Source organism: Salvelinus namaycush, chromosome 18 (assembly GCF_016432855.1).
Source record: "Salvelinus namaycush isolate Seneca chromosome 18, SaNama_1.0, whole genome shotgun sequence".
Taxonomy (NCBI): Eukaryota; Metazoa; Chordata; class Actinopteri; order Salmoniformes; family Salmonidae; genus Salvelinus; species Salvelinus namaycush.
The window spans coordinates 31608726-31631586 of record NC_052324.1 but is presented as its reverse complement, the minus strand read 5'-3'; the positions used below and the strand labels follow the sequence as shown (position 1 = coordinate 31631586).

Below are 22861 nucleotides of genomic sequence, written 5' to 3'. Positions count from 1 at the left end.
TTGAGTGTATGAACGATACTCCACCACCTATTCAGCCTTCCTCTTGTTATGATTTAGTTGATCACTTTAAATGCAAATTAAAGGCAACCATTGATGCCATAGCTAGAGTAAAGTTGAAAAAGGCCACATCCGAATGGAGAGCCCCTTGGATGAGTAAGGAAACAAAACAATTAAAATACATTTTAGAAGTGTAGAAAGTCAGAGTTGCAGGTCCATATGATATTTTGAGAGAGCAACTTGGCATATTTAACAAGGCAGTTAGAAAAGCCAGACGGGCTAATTTTTCTAACTTGATCACTATTAATCAGAATAATTCGATAGTGCTCTTCTCTACCATTGTTGCCCTCATAAATCCTACCCCCTCAAACCTATGTGAACTTTCCTCCACATCTAAATGTGATGAGTTTGCTGCATATTTCAGAGATAAGATAACAAACATTAGGTTGGGTATCAGTCAAGCAAGTTTGATGAATTGTGTCCCAGCCTACCACGCAAAGGCACTATGGATTTATTTTCCTTGGTTGACACAGATATGCTCAGGAAAGGGATATCACAACTTAAGCCTTCTACCTGCCTTCTCGATCCTATCCCCACCACCTTCTTCAAAACAGTTTTTATTTGCGTATATGAAGAAGTGCAAGCTATTGTTAATCACTCCCTGTTCACAGGCACTTTCCACACTGCATTAAAAACTGCTATGGTGAAACCCCTTCTGTATTCTTCAGCTCTAAGCATATTTCGGGCCAATCTCCAACCTTCCATTCTTAACCCTTTGACACATACCAACACATGGGTGTGATCACTCTACGGTGGTCTCTGCAATGTACGCTCACACCAGTGTGATTAGAATGCTTATTTAGAGCTGGCCACTGTTTTTCACAAACATTTTGCACAAACACAGTCCTTACCACATTATGTCCTGAATGTGATCAGTTTTTTTTAGATGCAATGTTAAGACATTCACAGAAGTAGGGACAGCATAAAACAATCATCCAAACCGGAAAATATAGGTGACATTGGTCCTAGCGCTAACTGAGGAACGATTGACTTAACACAAGTGGTCCTATTTAGCTAACTCTCGGCTGACAGAGACCATGTATTAGCAAATAGCAATTACTATTTACAATTCATCACATCACAGGTGAGCTCACAATTGATCAAAATAACTGAGTAAAACACTTCCTAAAAATCAATCTCTGCGTCAACCAAAGATGAGAAGAGGAGACCAGATGAGTTTGGTCTGATGAGGTGAACCATCCCTTCACCTCATTTTGATATAACATCTCTGGTCTGAAAGATGTTTACGTGACACCCAGAATGCATTGTATAATGTCAACAAACATTGCTCCACACACAGCTGGAAAATACCTTAGCATTAGCTCTTCATAATCAATACAACCTTCAAAAAAGTATTTTACATACAGTACCAGTCAAAAGTTTGGACCCACCGACTCATTCAAGGGTTTTCTTTATTTTTACTATTTTCTACATTGTAGAATAATAGTAAAGACATCAAAACTATGAAATAACACATATGGAATCATGTAGTAACCAAAAAAGTGTTAAACAAATCAAAATATATTTTACATTCTTCAAAGTAACCACCGTTTCCCTTGATGACAGCTTTGCACACTCTTGGCATTCTCTCAACCAGCTTCTCCTGGAATGCTTTTCAAACAGTCTTGAAGGAGTTCCCACATATTCTGAGCACTTGTTGGCTGCTTTTCCTTCACTCTGCGGTCCAACTCATCCAAAACCATCTGAATTGGGTTGAGGTCGGGTGATTGTGGAGGCCAAGTCATCTGATGCAGCACTCCATCACTCTCCTTCTTGGTTCAATAGCTCTTACACAGCCTGGAGGTCTGTTGGGTCATTGTCCTGTTGAAAACAAATGATAGTCCCACGAAGCGCAAACCAGATTAGGATGGCGTATCGCTGCAGAATGATGTGGTAGCCATGCTGGTTAAGTGTGCCTTGAATTCTCAATAAATCACAGACAGTGTCACCAGCAAAGCACCCCCACACCATCACACCTCCTCCTCCATGCTTCATGGTGGGAACCATACATGCAGAGATCATCCGTTCACCTACTCTGCCTCTCACAAAGACATGGTGGTTGGAATGAAAAATCACACATTTTGACTCATCAGACCAAAGGACAGCTTTCCACTGGTCTAATGTCCATTGCCATGTCATGTTTCTTGGCCCATGCAAGTCTCTTCTTCTTATTGGTGTCCTTTAGTAGTGGTTTCTTTGCCGCATTTCGAACATGAAGGCCTGATTCACTCAGTCTCCTCTGAACAGTTGATGTTGATATGTGTCTGTTACTTGAACTCTGAAGCATTTATTTGGGCTACAATTTCTGAGGCTGGTAACTCTAATGAACTTATCTTCTGCAGCAGAGGTAACTCTGGGTCTTCCTTTCCTGTGGCAGTCCTCATGAGAGCCAGTTTCCTCATAGCGCTTGATTGTTTTTCCGACTGAAGTTTTCCTCATTGACTGACCTTCATGTCTTAAAGTAGTAATGGACTGTTTCTCTTTGCTTATTTGAGCTTTTCTTGCCATAATATGGACTTGGTCTTTTACCAAAAAGGGCTATCTTCTGTATACCACCCTCATCTTTTCACATCACAACTGATTGGTTCAAACACATTAAGAAGGAAAGAAATTTCACAAATTAACTTTGAACAAGGCACACCTGTTAATTGAAATGCATTCCAGGTGACTACCTCATGAAGCTGGTTGAGAGAATGCCAAGAGTGTGCAAAGCTGTCATCAAGGCAAAGCGTGGCTACTTCGAAGAATCACAAATATAAAATACAGTTGAAGTCGGAAGTTTACATACACCTTAGCCAAATGCATTTAAACTCAGTTTTTCACAATTCCTGACATTTAATCCTGGTAAAAAACTCCATGTTTTAGGTCCGTTAGGATCACCACTTTATTGTAAGAATGTGAAATGTCAGAATAACTGTAGAGAGAATGATTTATTTCAGCTTATATTTCTTTCATCACATTCCCAGTGGGTCAGAAGTTTACATACACTCAATTAATTTGGTAGCATTGCCTTTAAATTGTTTAACTTGGGTCAAACGTTTTGGGTAGCCTTCCACAAACTTAACACAATAAGTTGGGTGAATTTTGGCCCATTCCTCCTGACAGAGCTGATGTAACTGAGTCAGGTTTGTAGGCCTCCTTGCTCGCACACACTTTTTGCCCCCATGTGCAGTTGCAAACCGTAGTCTGGCTTTTTTATGGCGGTTTTGGAGCAGTGGCTTCTTCTTTGCTGAGCAACCTTTCAGGTTATGTCGATATAGGACTCGTTTTACTGTGGATATAGATACTTTTGTACCCGTTTCCTCCAGCATCTTCACAAGGTCCTTTGCTGTTGTTCTGTTCTGTGATTGATTTGCACTTTTTGCACCAAAGTACGTTAATCTGTAGGAGACAGAACGGGTCTCCTTCCTGAGCGGTATGATGCCTGCGTGGTCCCATGGTGTTTATACTTGCTTACTATTGTTTGTACAGATGAACGTGGTACCTTCAGGCGTTTGAAAATTGCTCCCAAGGATGAACTAGACTTGTGGAGGTCTCCAATTTTGGCTGATTTCTTTTGGTTTTCCCATGATGTCAAGCAAAGAAGCACTACATTTGAAGGTAGGCCTTGAAATACATCCACAGGTACACCTCCAATTGAGTCAAATGATGTCAATTAGCCTATCAGAAGCTTCTAAAGCCATGACATAATTTTCTGGAATTTTCTAAGCTGTTTAAAGGCACAGTCAACTTAGTGTATATAAACTTCTGACCCACTGGAATTGTGATACATTGAATCATAAGTGATGTACTCTGTAAACAATTGTTGGAAAAATGTATTGTGTCATGCACAAAGTAGATTTCCTAACCGACTTGCCAAAACTATAGTTTGTTAACAAGAAATTTTAACAAGAAATTTGTGGAGTGGTTGAAAAAACGAGTTTTAATGACTCCAACCTAAGTGTTTGTAAACTTCTGACTTCAACTGTATATTTTGAATTGTTTAACACTTTTTTGGTTACTACATTCAATATGTGTTATTTCATAGTTTTGATGTCTTAACTATTATTCTACAATGTAGAAAATTGTAAAAGTTAAGAAAAACCCTTGACTGAGTAGGTGTGTCCAAACCTTTGGCTGGTAATGTGTGTATATATATATATATGTGTGTGTGTGTGTGTGTATATATATATATATATATATTCAAAAGAATCTCGATTTTGTGAGCTGGTTTAATTGCTCCTCATGTATCACTTACCCAGTGATGTCTTCTCATTGTTACACTAGATTAGGCTGTCACACTCAGTTGCTGAGAGTTGAGATACTGTACAGCGATTGTCTGTATGTGAGTAATGTTCACGCTTCTCCCTTCTATTATTCGATGTGTATTTAATATTGGCTTGGGAAGTTAATGGGATGGAAACATTCATTCATTTTGCTGACAAAAAGCAATACATGAAAATGAGAATCAAGATCATTGTGTCAGTAATTGATAATTGAGGAGGTTGAATAGGTAGGGTCTTTTAATAGAGTTAATTTCAATGTAATCTGTGAGATGAAAGGATTGTTGTTCTCCCGCCCACCTTTTGAGGCCTTTCAAGACATTTACATGGAAAGTCACGTAATTCTCTGGAGATTTTTCTTCCTCTTTGATGTATGCTAATGATGGACAAACAGCAGATAACTGCATTGCTTTTAATGATGTTGTCATTAAGAACAGTGGCCCATGTTTGGTTTAAAGTTACATCATTTTCAAATGGAAAATTCAGGTGTCGGACTACTGGCAGGAGTCCTTTGCTCATTGCGCAACTACTACCAAGGTAGTGTTTAGGGCGGCAGGTAGCCTAGCGGTTAAAACATTGAGCCAGTAACCAAAAGGTTACCACCAACCTGCTAGCTACACACCTCTTCCAAACCTGCGGCCAGGCAAATGTTCTGGAGGTCTATCAAAACAAGACCCTTTTTTTTACCTCAGTTTATGTCAAGACATAAACTGCTAACTCTCTCATTATGATTCTTCAAGATGTTTCGCTAGACAGTATGTTGATGAGGGCCTCCGAGATACTGTATGTCTTTTCGTTTGTTAGTTCTGAGACTGCAGCCTTTACACAACATTTAATTGGAGTTTGTATTCTGTATTAATGCAGCTTTGGGAGCATTCATTATTCTAAATATTGTCTGCAATATTGTGACTCAATTGTGACTCAGACCCTTTTAATTGGCACTGCTGAGCTGAGACAGTGGTAGGCTGCTCCCCAATTGCACCCTATTCCCTTTATAGTGCACAACTTTTGACCAGACGTGAATAGGGTGCAATTTGGGACGCTGACGCACTATATATTGTACAAACTTTTTTTTCCTTGATGAAGATTAAACAATTACAGTTACAGTCTCAAAGTATTCTGACAAGGAAGAGACGGGATAGTGAGACGAATCAAACTGGAATATTTAGCATGAGATGCAAATCCCTTTTTCAGCCCTGATATAATTATTTTATGATTTCGTGATTGACTCAACCCCTAAGATGAGGACTTTTGCAGGTTTTAATGTAAATATATAATGAACCAAAACCCCCACTTTGCTCAGCCCTGCCAGACATGATCTCCAAAGGATAGGAGAGGCTTGGATTTACAATGTTCTGAATTTAATTTTTTGGTGCATGGCAGGCAAAAAGAGGGCAAAGAATAAGCTTTGTTCCTTGGGTGTTTTAATTTCCACTGTTACAAATGGCATGAAATTGGGTGCGATCCATCAATGGGTGAGATATAATGGACCCAAAAAGGCATTTTAAAAGGAAATTTGGGTACATTTGTAACGGTATTCCTCCTCCTCTACAACCGAAGAGGAGGAGTAGTGATTGAACCAAGGCGCAGCGGGTTGTGATGACATAATTTTAATAAGACAAGACGGGAAAAACACGAAACGAAACCACTTGAAATAATTAACAAAATAACAAAACAAATGTAGACAAACCTGAACTATACGAACTTACATATAACACTAAGAACGCACGAACAGGGAAAATAGACTACACAAAAGGAACGATGTACAAACAAACCGAACAGTCCCGTATGGTGCGACACACACTGACACAGGAGACAACCACCCACAATGAACACTGTGAAACAACCTACCTAAATATGACTCTCAATTAGAGGAAACGCCAAACACCTGCCTCTAATTGAGAGCCATACCAGGCAACCCTTAAACCAACATAGAAACAGAAAACATAGAATGCCCACCCAAACTCACGTCCTGACCAACTAACACATACAACAAACTAACAGAAATAGGTCAGGAACGTGACAACATTAACATACTTTCTGACTTTTAATCGTGTAATTTGTCGGGCTTCGTTTGAAGGGAAAATCTGTCCTTTCATAGAGGGGGGAAGGAAGCAGCCTTCCAAATTTGTACTATAATTAATTTCTTTGCTGGTAAAACTTAAGGGTCTGTGCTATCCGGGATCCTTGGCACGTCCCTATCCTAAACCCTAACCTTAGCCATAACCATTACATAACCCAAACCTTAACCTTTGACTTAACCATTTTAAATGTCAACTTCAATGGGGGTAGGGCTGTTCCAGGGAACCCGGAAAGCACAGACCAAAACTGAAGAAAGCCCCCGAAGACGATCACTTCCAAACAAATGGAATACTGCACCTTCTAATGGGCAGAACGAAGGCTTTATTCCATGGGGATTAGAAATGAGGTCTAATGTGAGGGTCTAATGTGAGGGTCTAATGTGAGGGGCTATCAGAGAGGGCAAACCGAACATTGGAGGCGTCCCAGGCCATAGTAGGTAGTTTAAGCACTATTTCCTTTTAGATCCATATCTTACAAAGGTTTGACCGAACACCAGTTTGTCCCTCAAATCCCATGCTATCAACCTATTAGTTATTTCTATTTTCCAGGGCCTGGCTTTTCATGACATGGTCACTGGTTTTGGAAATATATTTTTTTGTTGTTGTTGTATACGATACTGTTGATCATTCACAGGCGCACACTCGCGCTCACACACACACACACGTTATGTTCTTCTATCCTCGTGGGGACCTATAATTAATATCAATATCCATAAAAAAATCCTATTTACCTTAACCCTAATCCATAAACCAAACCTAACTCCTAAACCTAACCACTAACCCCTTTTCCTTACCTTAATTGTAACCCTAAACCTAACCCCTAAACTTAAAATAGCCTTTGTCCATGGGGATGTGGGAAATGTCCCAACGAGGGAGAATTTTCCTTGTTTTACTATCTTTGCACGCACACACACAGTGAGACACTTAATGTTACCATTATCTCACTTCAAAATCAATTTTAAATGGAGTCTGCTACATTTTTCTGACTAAAGTGGTACTAATAGCCATTAGCCTGTCAGTGAGGTTGTCGCTTGTGATTGTGTTCCCGGTCCTCATGTCTCTCATTGGCAATGGTCTCTTCATACTCTCCATGTCCACAATATCAGTCAGGACTTTAACGTAGCTTCTTGTGAACTGCTGCACATACGAGTTGAAGGATTTAAAAGGTAATCACTCGCCCTCCCACCCAACAATTACGTGTTTTGCCTCAAGCACCTAGCACTGAACTCAGCAGAAAGGAGCTGAGTTCTGTTATATCCATGATATTTTTCACATGGATAATTATCCTCTATTCCGATCAGACATACTCAACATACAGTATACTGAACTCTACATGTGTACTGTAACATTGTTACAAAATAGCCCCTTTGGAAGTTTGGATGGCATGTTCCATTTCCATGATCCGTGCTCCATTTGTTCCAGCGGCGTAGTTTGATGCCCTTATCTTGTTGTCATTGAGCAGCTTCAGAGCTCATCTCTAAGCTCATCCTGTAAACACATCCTCCCCGTGTCACTTCCTTTAAGCCGATGACATGACAGACAATTAGAGTTTGCTAATTTCTAATGTGGGATGTGAGTTCATGGCAGGTACTATCCAATGCATTTTTTCTGTGTGTTTTTTGGTAGGAGTTGAATAATTGGTATTCTTGTCTGTCTGGCTTAGTTTCATGAAAGCATTCTGTCAAGTGTCTAGGGGAGCGCTCCCTCTCCCATCGTCGACTGATCTACAGGCGTTGTCGGCACAATGCTCTCCATCCGGCCAAGTGGTTCTTGCTCTCATATGCAAGACCACTCAGCAGCCGCCATGCTGTCAGAGTCTGCGTGTGTTTGAACTGTAAAAGGCTGATTATGTCAGGAGGACTATAAATGAACAGATAGGATAGGTATCAAGGCAAAACATTTGATGAATTGGAAAGATGGGTGTTTACTGAAAACAACTTTATTTCAATATAGTGTTCCAAAAACAAATTGGTTTCCGATTCAACATGCTCTCCAATGAAGTTCTGTGATTACTGTTATTAATGCACTGTATATCCAAGTAAGAAGGCCTCTTAGAAAGTGTGATTTGAATTAGACTGTTAGTGAATATGATGAAAATGAACTGACACGGACAGAAAGTGGATGGAACCGGAGAGGGAGAGGTGTTAGGTTGACAAAAAGGGACATTCAGATAACTAATAGAGGATGACTGCAGGTTGTGCTGGTGGGTGTAGCTACTTTTGAGCTCCTCCAAATCGAGCTCATCATGGGGGCTCACATACAGCCACATTAATTAGTCCTCAACTGTGTCTCATTTGACTGTACAGAGCCTGACGGCGTGCTTCTCGGCTCTGCTCTTGGTTATGTTCCAAATAGCACCTTATTACGTTTGATCAGAGCCATGTGGTCCCTGCACAAAAGTAGTGTACAACATAGGGAGTAGGGTGCCAATTGGGACACTGCTCTGCACTCATCCATTCAGGAAACAGCTGGTGTCTGTTGAATCCTTAACCAACAGCTATGTGCAGAAAACACAAGAAAGAAGCAGCACTTCACCACAGAGTCTCTCGTATCTGATTTGATTCTAGATGAAGAGATTATTCATGACTGAATGGGGAGGATGGAATAGAATATTGTAGAAAAGACTTGATGGTAGGAATGTTGTAGGAGGTTGTTAACATCATCAAAAAGTTGCCTCAGTAGGAACACAGTACGTTTTGGGGTGCTGGACTATGAATAAACTAATTTGCAGCGTCAATTATCTATGATATGTCCTGAAACACCCTGTTAACTGTAATCATCAGGGTATTGATGAAACGACATGCTAAATACGCTATAGGATGTTAGTCGTTGTAAACCAGACACAGTTGCGTTATACAATGGTACATAGCTTTTGCTTTTCTTGATGCCAACGATTGCCAAATAGGCTAGTTTTTCGAAGTGTGTCTAGAAGGTTTTCAAATATTTTGAACTCCCTGCAAATGCACATGCGATTATGTCCTCACCAACACACAGTTAGCTTGGTGTTTTTGAAGTAAGCAACTTATAATAATGAGATAATTTGTCCCAGAATGTGGTCAATGCTTGGCATTTTTCTCAGGGACAGAGGAGAGCTCTATGTAACATTACTGTATTTATTCACACACGTACACATACACACACACACACTCCGACAGGAAGGGGATTCAGCGACGTGACAGCCGCTCAGCCACAGCCCCATCCTCTCTGGAGTGTCTCTCTCTGGAATTTACCTGACCCACTCTGTGTCAATGCTGGTTTGTCTGATTCTGACTACTTTACATAATGAGGTCTCCTCAAGGGCTGCTAGCCTGCTCCATTACCCAGCAGGCCCACTTGTCCGAGCAAAATCAGAACAAACTTCAGGGTTGGCTCATTTAAATCGCTCCAATTAGTTCCCCGGTCTGCCAAGTCATGACATTACATAACAGTAACAGCCATATTAGCAAGCAGTTAGATCACTATGATGACTGCAGATGTTGCTAACAGGTCACATTATGGCTGTGAGTGAGCAGGCAGTATTGACTTGTAGCATCCAACATGACAAAAAAATATATAGGAATGCCACAGTCATAAAAACACAAATGAATGTTGTTGGATCTAGAAAATGGTAAGTTAATGAAAATGCTAAGGAATTGCATAGTGTCCTGGTACTGTAATCACTTCAGACACAAGGATCATCAACACAATCACAACCTTTTATCATGATGATATTTGTATTATTTTGTTTCATGCAGTCTTGCCCCCTGGTCTCTGTGTCTGCCTCCCAACTGCCACCCTATTCCCTATTTAGTGCACTACTTTTGACCAGAGTAGTGCACCATATGTGCCATTTGGGACTCAGGCTACCTCTAGTGGGCAGACAAGGACCAGACCAGAGGGTGGATGGGCTGGGGAATCTGCCCAGGGTCCATTGGGCAGAGAGTAGATTATATCCAAAGGTATCCCCACCTCCTCCCACCAGGGCACAGAGAGCATATAGCCTTTATGATCAACTCACTGATGTAGTGGTAATGCAATATGGATTTTTTTCCTGGCCCGATTATGTCAACTCTGTAAAAATAAAGGCACCTGGGACTTCCTTCCTGCTACCAGCAGTTTATTTATATCGGCAGCAGCGGCTGGTCACGTTCAAGAGGAAAGCAAGGCAAGCTTGGTTGGGCATATACTACTAGCCCATATGCAATACAGCACTGCCAAGGTGTGTCTGTTGCCTTTGGAGTTTTAGACTCCCCATGGAGATATCATCACCAATGCCATCAGAAGTGGAGATTCTCTATGAGCAGGTTTCACTCTTCGCACATTGGCTTTTCACTCATCCTCCACAACTGTACGTTCTTCTGAGTTTCCCCAGGCTCCTATCCCCATTTATAGTTTGTGCTCCAAATGGCAACATTTTCCCTACATAGTACACTACTTTTGAACAGATCCTTGTGGGCAGTTGGTGTCTTTCAGTGCATTTAGGTCTTCTCTAGCTATTGGGTTGGTTGTATGTAGGCTGTGTTCCAATGCTCTAGTTAGTAAAAGTAGAACAGCCCCTTAGCTCATATCAGACGGTGCAGATGGATGCAGCATTGGAGAGTGTCACAAATTATATAAAAGGAAGAGACCGTATCAGAGGAAAATGCTCTCGGAGCATACTGAGAGATTGGCAGAGAGAGAGCCTCTGAATGATCATTTCATTCCCTTCCTGTTATGTGTTTGACCCTCAATAACCTTCCTCCTGCCACTGATGCCTGATAGTTCCTTTCTCAGGCTCAGGGTGCATTAGCCCAGCCATAAACAAGAAAGAGAAGAAAAACAAATAGATTTCTCAGGATCATTCTCCTCCATCTGAGCTGAAAATATGCATTTGTCTGCCATCTCTGTGGTTGTGTCCTAAATTACTCCGTATTCCCAATATAGGGCACTACTTTTGACCATAGCCCTGGACCCTGGTCAAAAGTAGTGCACTATATAGGGAATAGGGTGCCATTTGGTATGCATCCTGCGTCTCTGTAAAGACAATCTGGGAGTCGTCTGTCTGACTGTCACGCTGCATGGGCGCTCTTCCTTGTTGCATCAGAGTGGAAAGAGAAACTACCTCTCCAAGATGAAATTAAGGTTTTTAAAAGTCATTCCTGCATTGAAACACTTCAACCCCTTTGATCCCTTCCTTAATTTTTGGGAGCTTGTAAACCTGTAGTTGAGTGGAATTATTTGAAGATAAACTGAATGGCGAATCGATTGCCCTCCATCACTCTACCCTCACCTCACCCCTCTTTTCCTTCATCCATCCCTCCATCCCCACCCTAGCCCAAAAGCTGCTCTGTCTGCTGCCAAAGTGGAGGGATCAATGGGTCTGTGATGTGATAAGGGCCTCTTGCTCCTTTAATGGAAGCTGCAGTAATTATTAATGGAATCCAGTGTCAGACAGGGGCTGGGTCCAAAATGGCACCATATTCTCTCTCAATATATATACACTGAGTGTTCAAAACATTAGGATCACCTGCTCTTTCCATGGCATAGACTGACCAGGTGAATCCTGGTGAAAGCTATGATCCCTTATTGATGTAATTTGTTAAATCCACTTCAATCAGTGTAGATAAAGGGCAGACAGGATGAAGAAGCATTTTTAATCCTTGAGACATGGATTGTGTGTGTTCCATTCATAGGGTGAATGGGCAAGACAAAATATTTAGGTACCTTTTGAACCAGGTAGTAGGTGCCAGGTCCCCGGTTTGTGTCAAGAACTGCAACGCTGCTGGGTTTTTCATGCTCAACAGTTTCCCGTGTGTATCAAGACTGGTCCACCACCCAAAGGACATCCAGCCAACTTGACACAAATGTGGGACGCATTAGAGTCAACATTGGCCAGAATCCCTTTGGAACGCTGTCGATACCTTGTAGAGTCCATGCCCCGACGAATTGAGACTGTTCTGAGTGCAAAAGGAATGGCAACTCAATATTGTGAATGTGTTCCTAATGTTTTGTATACTCAGTGTATATTCTCTCTATATACAGTACACTGAACAAAAATATAAACGCAGCATGCAACAATTTCAAAGATTTTAGTAAGTTACATTTCATTTAAGGAAATCAGTCAATTGAAATGAATGTATTAGGTCCTAACCTCTGGATTTCACATGCATATCTGTATTCCCAGTCATCTGTTGGTCATAGATACCTTTAAAAACAGTTAAGGGCGTGGATCAGAAAACCAGTCAGTATCTGATGTGACCACCATTTGCATCATGCAGGACATTGAATGTTGTCCCACTCCTCGTCAATGGCTGTGCAAGTTGCTGGATATTTGCAGGAACTGGAACACGCTGTTGTACACGTTGATCCAGAGCATCCCAAACATGCTCAATGGGTGATATGTCTGAGTATGCAGGTGGAATAACTTGGACATTTTCAGCATCCAGGAATTGTGTACAGATCCTTAAGACATGGGGCTGTGCATTATTATGCTGAAACAAGCGGTGATGGCGTCGCATTAATGGCAAGACAATAGACCTCAGGATCTCGTCACGGTATCTCTGTGCATTCAAATTGCCATTAATAAAATGCAATCGTGTTCATTGTCCGTAGCTTATGCCTGCCCATACCATAACCGCACCGCCACCATGGGGCACTTTGTTTACAACCTTGACATCAGCAAACTGCTCGCCCACACGATTCCATAAACGCTGTCTGCCATCTGCCCGGTACAGTTGAAACCGGGATTCATCCGTGAAGAGCACAGTTCTCCAGTGTGCCAGTGACCATCAAAGGTGAGCATTAGCACACTGAATTCGACTATGACGCTGAACTGCAGTCAGATCAAGGCCCTAGTGAGGACAACGAGCGTGCAAATGAGCTTCCCTGAGACGTTTCTGACAGCTTGTGCAGAAAATCTTTGATTCTGCAAAGCCACAGTTTCATCAGCTGTCCGGGTGGCTGTTCTCAGACCATCCCGCAGGTGAAGAAGCCGAATGGGGAGGTCCTGGGCTGGCGTGGTTACAAGTGGTCTGCGGTTGTGAGGCTGGTAATGCTAAATTATCTAAAAAGATGTTGGAAGCAGCTTATAGTAGATAAATGAACATTAAATTATCTGACAACAGCTGTGGTGGACATTCCTATAGTCAGCATGGCAATTGCACGCACCCTCAAAACTTGAGACATCTGTGGCATTGTGTTATGTGAAAAACTGCATATTTTTATTGTCCTCAGCACAAGGTACACCTGTGTAATGTTTATGCTGTTTAATCAGCTTCTTGATATGCCACACCTGTCAGGTGGATGGATTATCTTGGCAAAGGAGAAATGCTCACTAACATTGTTTGTACCAAACATTTCTGGGATCTTTCAGCTCATGAAACATGGTTACCAACACTTTTACATCTTGTGTTTATATTTTTGTTCATTGTATATACAGTGCCTTTGGAAAGTATTCAGACCCCTTGACTTTTTTCACATTTTGATACATTACAGCCTTATTCTAAAATTGATGATATACTTTTTCCCTCTCATCAATCTACACAGAATATCCCATAATGACAAAGCAAAAACACAATTTTTGAAGTTAGCAAATGTGTATATATATATATTTTTTAAAAGATATCAGATTTACTTAAGCTTTCAGACCCTTTAGTCAGTACTTTGTTGAAGCAGCTTTGGCAGCGATTACAGCATCGAGTTTTCTTGGGTATGACGCTACAAGCATCGCTGCACAGCTATTTTCAGGTCTCTCCAGAGATGTTCGATCGGGTTCAAGTCTGGGCTCTGGCTGTGTCCGAAGCCACATTGTCTTGGCTGTGTGCTTAGGGTTGTTGTCCTGTTGGAAGGCGAACCTTCGCCCCAGTCTGAGGTCCTGAGCGCTCTAGAGCAGGTTTTCATCAAGGATCTCTCTGTACTTTGGAACGTTCATTCTTGCCTCGATCCTGACTAGGCTTCCAGTCCCTGCCACTGAAAAACATCCCCACAGCATGATCCTGCCACCATGCTTCACCGTAGGGATGGTGCCAGGTTTCCTCCAGACGTGACCCGTGGCATTCAGGCCATAGGGTTCAATCTTGGTTTCATCAGACCAGAGAATCTTGTTTCTCATGGTCTGAGAGTCTTTAGGTGCCTTTTGGCAAACTCCATGTGGGCTGTCATGTGTCTTTTACTGAGGAGGGGCTTCCGTCTGGCCACTCTACCAAAAAGGCCTGATTCATGGAGTGCTGCAGAGATGGTTATCCTTCTGGAAGGTTGTTCCATCTCCACAGAGGAACTCTAGAGCTCTGTCAGAGTGACCATCAGGTTCTTGGTCACCTCCCTGACCAAGGCCCTACTCCACCAATTGCTCAGTTTGGCCGGGCAGCCAGCTCTAGGAAGAGTATTGGTGGTTCCAAACTTCTTCCATTTAAGAATGATGGAGGCCACTGTGTTCTTGTGGACCTTTAACGCAGCAGAAATGTTTTGGTACCCTTCCCCAGATCTGTGCCTTGACACAATCCTGTCTCTGAGTTCTATGTAAAATTCCTTCGACCTCATGGCTTGGTTTTTGCTCTGACATACACTGTCAACTGTGGGACCATTATAAAGACAGGTGTGTGCCTTTCCAAATCATGTCCAATTAATTACATTTACCACAGATGGACTCCAATTAAGTTGTAGAAACATCTCAAGGATGATCAATGGAAACAGGATGCACCCGAGCTCAATTTTGAGTCTCATGGCAAAGGGTCTGAATACTTATGTAAATATGGTATCTGTTTTTTACTTGTAATAATAAAAAAAAAAAGTTTTTGCTTGGTAATTACAGGGTATTGTGTGTAGATTGCTGAGGAAAATTTGTATTTAATAGATTTTAGAATAAGGCTGTAACATAACAAATTGTGGAAAAAGTCAAAGGGTCTGAATACTTTCCGAAGGCACTGTATAAATTCTCTATATAGTGTACTACTTTGTATAGTGTACTACTACTGCTCTATGTAGGGAATAGTGTTCCATTTGGTCAGTCACCAGGTTTTTCTTTCCATAATACAATCTCTTAGTAAGTCTGAATCATTCAACCACACAGTTCTCAGATGCGCAGAATGGCACTGCTTTTGTAAGACGTTCAATACATGCAATATAAACATTTAATATATCTTTAATCTAGACATGCAATTCATGTGAAAGCTTTGGGGGGGTTCAGATCAAGAAAAACATGAATGATGGTCTTTTCATGATGTTTCTAACCTTTATTGTGTTTTATCTCCCCTTTTTTCATTTCTAGAGTCGGAAACATGCCAATAAAGTACGACTGTATTACATGCTACACCCCGTGGATGGAGGTTGCCCAGCTAAGAAACTCAGAACAGACAATGTGAGTACTACCCTGGCTCTACACAAGGTGCTAAACACAACCTAAAAGGGTTCTTCGGCTGTCCCCATAGGTGAACCGTTTGAAGAACACTTTTTGGCTCCAGGTAGAACCTTTTTGGGTTCTTTTTGCACAGAGGGTTTTACCTGGAACCCAAAATAGTTCTCCTATGGGGACAACCGAAGAACCCTTTTGGAACCCTTTTTATTAAGAGTGTAGTAGTGTCTGTTATACATCTCACTATCATATGTGATTTCACACTTTTACAATAGTAAGAATTGGATAACAGAGTGGAAGTTTTTGAAAAATGCATGGCCCCATAGATAGGATCTCATATCATCTCTGCCTTCGATGCACTCACTGACAGTCAGAGGAGTGTTAAACCTTTCTGTCTTAATGGACATTTCTGTTATTGATTCCTACCCCTGTGTCTTGACCTTCTTGCCTCTTGTCAGAGTGATGAATAGATATGTAGTAACACATTTCTGCTTGGCTGAACCAACCGACGTGGAAGTGACAATGAACTGAAAGCCACAGGTTGTCAGAGCAGAGCAGCTTTCTGTTAAGTGGAAAGAGCACATTTAGATTATATCCCAAATGGCACCCTACCCAGTGGGTAGGGTGCCATTGTTTCCACATCATTTTAATGAAATTATGTTGAACCAACGTGGAATAGACATTGAATTGATGTCATAGTGGGCTTTGGTCAGAAGTAGTGCACTACTAAGTGAATAGGGTGCAACATGTCTCCCATGTAAATGGTATTTTGACACCTGCAATTATGTTCTGCCGTGAAAAACCAGTTGATATATTTTAGTCATTTATCCAGAGCGACTTGTAAGTGCATACATTTCATACTTTTTCCTTCTCCATACTGGTCCCCCGTGGGAATCAAACTCACACCCCTGGCTTTGCAAGCACCATGCTCTACCAACTGAGCCACACGAGATACGTGTGGGTTGTGATGCTTGTGCTTAAAGTCTTCCTTCTTGTCTGAGAGGAACTACAGGAGAAATGGGTGGTGGTGGTGCGCAATTGGGTTTGTGCTTGCTAGCATATGTGCGCCTATCTATGCTGACTCAAAGTATTCACTGAGCCAAGACAAAGAAACAGAGACAAACAGACAAGCTATTTGCAGGTGTGCTTTCTGTTCTGCATAAAGATAAAACCTGCAGAATTTGTATCTCATCAGCTTTCTGCACAATCACAGTGGCTACAGTATCATACTTCTGTGAAATAAGGGTTTATGTAATATTATCATATCAATGTGCATACGCTGGGCTTTTGACGTTGAGATCCATTGGTGTTGTGGTGAGATGGTGGTGGTGAGATTAGGGCCATTGCAGTAGTGTAGGATTGGGAGTGTGTAGATCAGTCAGGAGAAGAGCCTCAGACTCAGGTCTCAACTGTGATTAGTCTGTCTGCCAGCTATCAGTCAAGGAGATCTTCTCCTCTGGACCTGATAAGGAATCCTCTAGAGAAAGAGCTCTATCCCTCTCTCTCCTCCTCTATTTTTGTGTTTGTCTTTCACTCTCTTTCTCTTTCTCCTCCCCTTTCTCCTCCTCTCTATCCCTCCCTCTATTTCTCTCTGTCTTTCTCTCTTCCTCTGCTGCATTCCTTCCTTCCTTCCATCTCATCTGTCTGTCTGTGTCTCTCTCTCTCAATTCAATTTCAATTTAAGGGCTTTATTGGCATAGGACACATATGTTTACATTGCCAAAGCAAGTGAAATATATAATAAATAAAAGTGAAATAATGAACAGTAAACATCACACTCAAAAGTTCCAAAAGAATGAATTACAAATCTTATACAGTGTTGCAACGATGTGGAGATAGTACAAAAGGGAAAATAAATATCAGTTGTATTTACAATGTGGTTTGTTCTTCACTGGTTGCCATTTTCTTGTGGCAACAGGTCACACATCTTGCTGCTGTGATGGCACACTGTGGTATTCCACCCAATAAATAGGGGTTTATCAAAATTGGATTTGTTTTCTAATTGTTTGTGTGTCTGTGTAATCTGAGGGAAACATGTCATCATACATTTGGTAGGAGGTTAGGAAGTGCAACTCAGTTTCCACCTCATTTTGTGGGCAGTGTGCGCATAGCCCGTCTTCTCTTGAGAGACAGATCTGCCTTTCTCAATAGCAAGGCTATGCTCACGGAGTCTGTACATAGTCAAAGCTTTCCTTACTTTTGGGTCAGGTATTCTGCCACTGTGTACTCTCTGTTTTGGGCCAAATAGCATTCTAGTTTGATCAGTTTTTTTGGTGAATTCTTTCCAATGTGTCAAGTAATATTTTTTTTGTTTTCTCAGGATATTTTGGGGTCTAATTGTGTTGCTGTCCTGGGGCTCTGTGGGGTCTGTTTGTGAACAGAGCCCCAGGACCAGCTTACTTAGAGAAGTCTTCTCCAGGTTCATCTCTCTGTGGGACCAGGACCTCATTTGGGAAACCGTGTGGTAGAGGGTCTATTTTTTATTTAACTTTTATTTAACCTTTATTTTACTAGGCAAGTCAGTTAAGAACAAATTCTTATTTACAATGACGGCCTAGGAACAGTGGGTTAACTACCTTGCTCAGGAGCCGAATGACAGATTTTTACCTTGTCGGCTCGGGGATTTGATCTAGCAACCTTTTGGTTACTGGTCCAATGCTCTAACCACTAGGCTACTTGCCACCCCAGGTGGCTAAAAATATATTAGTTATCCCACTTTGATTTTGAGTCCTATAGATTTAGCTACAGTTCTATACTATAAGATACAATAACTTGTCCATTTAATCTATTTGAGATGCCTTGTTGATCCAGCTTCAATGCTTTAGGTGAAAACATGTCCTATGTTCAGTGGTTTTGAGCAATAACTTTGCTGTTGGATTCCTCACATAGCGAGATCTCTTTTGATGACTACGAGTTTACATAAATATCAAAACACCCAAGAGAGAGATATATATATATATATATATATATATATATATATATATATATATATATATATAATATATAAAATACACCATGCAGACCAGTAAAATGTATTACTGTATTACCCGCTGTAGCGTGCATGCAATCCTCGATAGGGGGATTAGTAGTTATTCATTTCCCTACATTAACAAAATAAGCAGCCTCCAAAAATGGCATCCAGGGAATAGGTTGCTGGAGGTAGCTGAGGCAAATATTTCTTTTCTACGGCTCTATTTTACCTTTTCAGCTGCTTTCAAGATCAAAGCTCCCATGCTGTTGTGTATTGTGGATCAACGGCCTCAGTGTATTCTCTGTGTTATCAGTGAAAGCTGTGCTCTCATGCTCTGTGTCTGTGCTGCTACATCACTGAGCAACACACCAGACCGGAAAACTGCACTGGTCCACCTTTCATAGCTAAGGTTGATGTTCTGTGTCGTCCAGTGTAGTTAAGGCTGGGATTTTGGCTGGGTTTGTATTGTCTAAAATGTATGATATATTTTTAACCGTATAATTGCTTGATTCAAAGATTTAATGAAATCAGAACCGTGAAGGAGAGGTACAGTACCGGTCAAAGGTTTGGACACACCTACTCATTCTTTATTTGTACAATTTTCTACATTGTAGAATAATACTGAAGATATCAAAACTATAAAATAGCAAGCCAGCAGCATACCACCCTGCATCCCACTGCTTGCTTGCTTCTGAAGCTAAGCAGGGTTGGTCCTGGTTGGTCCCTGGATAGGAGACCAGATGCTGCTGGATGTGGTGTTGAAGGGCCAGTAGGATGCACCCTTTCCTCTGGTCTAAAGTCGAAAAAAAATATCCCAGTTCCCCAGGGCAGTGATTCTGGACATTGCCTTGTGTAGGGTGCGTCTTTCGGATGGGACGTTAAACAGGTGTCTTGACTCTGTGGTCACTAAAGATCCCATAGCACCTATCCTAAGAGTAGGGGTGTTAACCCTGTGCTACCCTAAATTCCCAATCTGGCCTTCATGCCACCTAATCTTCCCCAGTTTACAATTGGCTCATTCATCTCCTCTCCCCTGTAACTATTCACCAGGTTGTTAATGAGAATGTGTTAGCTGTTAACTTGCCTGGTAAAATAAGGGTTAAATAAAAATATTCAAAAAATATGGTATCATGTAGTAACCGAAAAAGTGTTAAACAAATCAATATATTTGAGACTATTCAAAATAGCCACCCTTTGCCTTGATGAGAGCTTTGTGACACTCTTGGCATTCTCTCAACCAGCTTCACCTGGAATGCTTTTCCAACAGTCTTGAAGTAGTTCCCACATATGCTGAGCACTTGTTGGCTGCTTTTCCTTCACTCTGCGGTCCAACTCATCCCAAACCATCTCAATTGGGTTGAGGTCAGGTGATTGCGGAGGCACTCCATCATTCTCCTTCTTGGTCAAATAGCCCTTACACCACCTGGAGGTGTGTTAGGTCATTGTCCTGTTGAAAAACAAATGATAGTCTCACTAAGCTCAAACCAAATGGGATTTCATATCACTGCAGAATGCTGTGGTAGCCATGCTGGTTAAGTTTGCCTTGAATTCTAAATAAATCACAGACAGTGTCACCAGCAACCCCCCCCCCCCCCCCCCCCTCCCCATCACACCTCCTCCTCCATGCTTCACGGTGGGAACTACACATGTGGAGATAACCCGTTCACCTACTCTGTATCTCACAAAGACACAGCGGTTGGAACCAAAAATCACAAATTTGGACTCATCAGACCAACGGACAGATTTCCACCAGTCTAATGTCCACTGCTCGTGTTTCTTAGCCCTAGCAAGTCTCTTATTATTATTGGTGTCTTTTAGTAGTGGTTTCTTTGCAGCAATTCGACCATGAAGGCCTGATTCACGCAGTCTCCTCGGAACAGTTGATGTTGAGATCTGAGGTGTAGTTAATTCTAATGAACTTATCCTCTGCAGCAGAGGTAACTCAGTCTTCTTTTTCTGTGGTGGTCCTCATGAGAGCCAGTTTCATCATAGCGCCTGGTTTTTGAGACTGCACTTGAAGAAACTTTCAAAGTTCTTGAAATTTTCCGCATTGACTGACCTTCATGACTTAAAGTAATGATGGACTGTCATTTTTCTTGCCATACTATGGACTTGGTCTTTTACCAAATAGGGCTATCTTCTGTATACCATCCCTACCTTTTCAAAGCACAACTGATTGGCTCAAACACATTAAGAAGGAAAGAAATTCCACAAATGAACTTTCTACAAGGCACACCTGTTAATTGAAATGCATTCCAGGTGATTACCTCATGAAGCTGGTTGAGAGAATGCCAAGAGGGTGCAAAGCTGTCATCAAGGCAAAGCGTGGCTACTTTGAAGAATACATTTTGACCTGTTTAGCACTTTTTTGGGTTACTACATGATTCCATGTGTGTTATTTCATAGTTGTGATGTCTTCACTATTATTCCACTGTGTAGAAAATTGTAAGAAAAAAAAACCCTTGAATGAGTAGGTGTGTCCAAACTTTTGATTGATACTGTATGTTTACGTTGATGGAAAGTGTTTTATCAATGAGAAATGTCTGGCGTGTTCAAAAGTAGTGCACTATATAGGGAATATTTGGGATGCACACTGAATATTTACATCCACTACATTTTCTCTAAGTAACCAGATATGGAGGGGCATTGGCCTATGACTTAAACTACAGATAATGAGTCTCGGAGATGCAGCATATTACAGTTTCTCTCAGCCTTGAACTTCCCACAATGAGCAAGTTTTTTTTATATCTCATAACGTCACAGGCCTCTATCAGCATAATCCAGACAAAAATAGCTGAGATAGATAATTGAATGCTCTTCATTTTGTGGAGTTGAGATCATTTAGATGAAAAGCAAAGCAGCTTTGACATACAGCAAGCAGGGCGGGAATATATGTATATTTAATATATTACTACCTGGAATAACCTTTGTGTAGTTAGCAATGGAATTACAAAGAGTCAATTAAGAAATTATGAGATTGTTTTAGAGCATGGTTTTTCATTGTTTTCATTTACTTTCTTTGAAAGGACATAGTGAGTGAGCATTCATGCTTACATATTAGTTCAGGGAGTGCATACATAATGGGGATGGGGGGGTCTCGTATGCAGCAGCAATCCCCTTCACTTAAGGCCAGGGATCACAGGCTGAAATTACCCATCAATTTTGAGATTTGTTGTTTTTCTGGTCCATTAATATTAGTTTTTTCAAAAAGTTAACATAAAAGGTCAAAACTTTTTATTTTCTTTAGTTTATCATACTACTGTCCTCAACATTTTAATGAATTTTAACCACTTAGAAATGTACATACATCAATCATTTCAAAGCCCATTACATTAAATTACACATCATTTAAAAGCTCATTACATTAAATTACACATCATTTAAAAGCTCATTACATTAAATTACACATCATTTAAAAGCCCATTACATTAAATTACACATCATTTAAAAGCCCATTACATTAAATTACACATCATTTAAAAGCCCATTACATTAAATTACACATTTAAAAGCCCATTACATTAAATTACACATCATTTAAAAGCTCATTACATTAAATTACACATCATTTAAAAGCCCATTTCATTAAATTACACATAATTTAAAAGCCCATTTCGTAGAGAGTGTTACAAATTGGACTATATTTAGTAACTTCCTTTGAAGAGATGGTGATTGGGTCTAAATAGTCATTTGCTAGTCTAAATTCTGTGTAGTTGTCTTTAACTGCCATTTCCTGAAAGTCAGACTCTTCCCACACTCCAACAAATGTTCTCAGCTTCAGAAGCATCTGCATTCACCAAATTTTGTGTGGTTATCCTTAGATATATTCTCCCGACTTGCCCAGAGGAATATGCTGAAATGTTGTACATTTTGCCACATAGGAAAAACGTGGCAAAAATGTATGTTACGTACATCTTTAGTATTTTACAGATAGAAAGTCCTGAAGTGAAACCAAAATATTTATGCTGACTTCATCCAGTGTTCAGATTTTTTTTGCCGCAATATGTGCATATTTTGAGATATAACCTAATTTGCATATTTTTCTGGTTGTTTTATACAAAAAGGTCTTATATTTGTGTCTACATTCAACTGGTAAAAGAAGTTGATTGTGATATGATTAAGTTGAGAAAAAAAGTACCCTATGAGGGTGTGGTGCCTGGCCTTAATCTTAACTGGAGTGCTG

General features: G+C 40.8%; 1 protein-coding gene across 1 annotated transcript in view; it reads left to right on the top strand.

Annotated features, from left to right (window-relative positions):
- Positions 1–22861, top strand: part of LOC120062914 (zinc finger matrin-type protein 4-like) — a 168228-nt gene that overhangs the window by 39510 nt on the left and 105857 nt on the right. The window contains exon 2 of the mRNA XM_039012974.1: positions 15624–15713. Within this exon, the coding sequence (XP_038868902.1) occupies positions 15624–15713 (90 nt within the window). The remainder of the gene's footprint in view (positions 1–15623; positions 15714–22861) is intronic.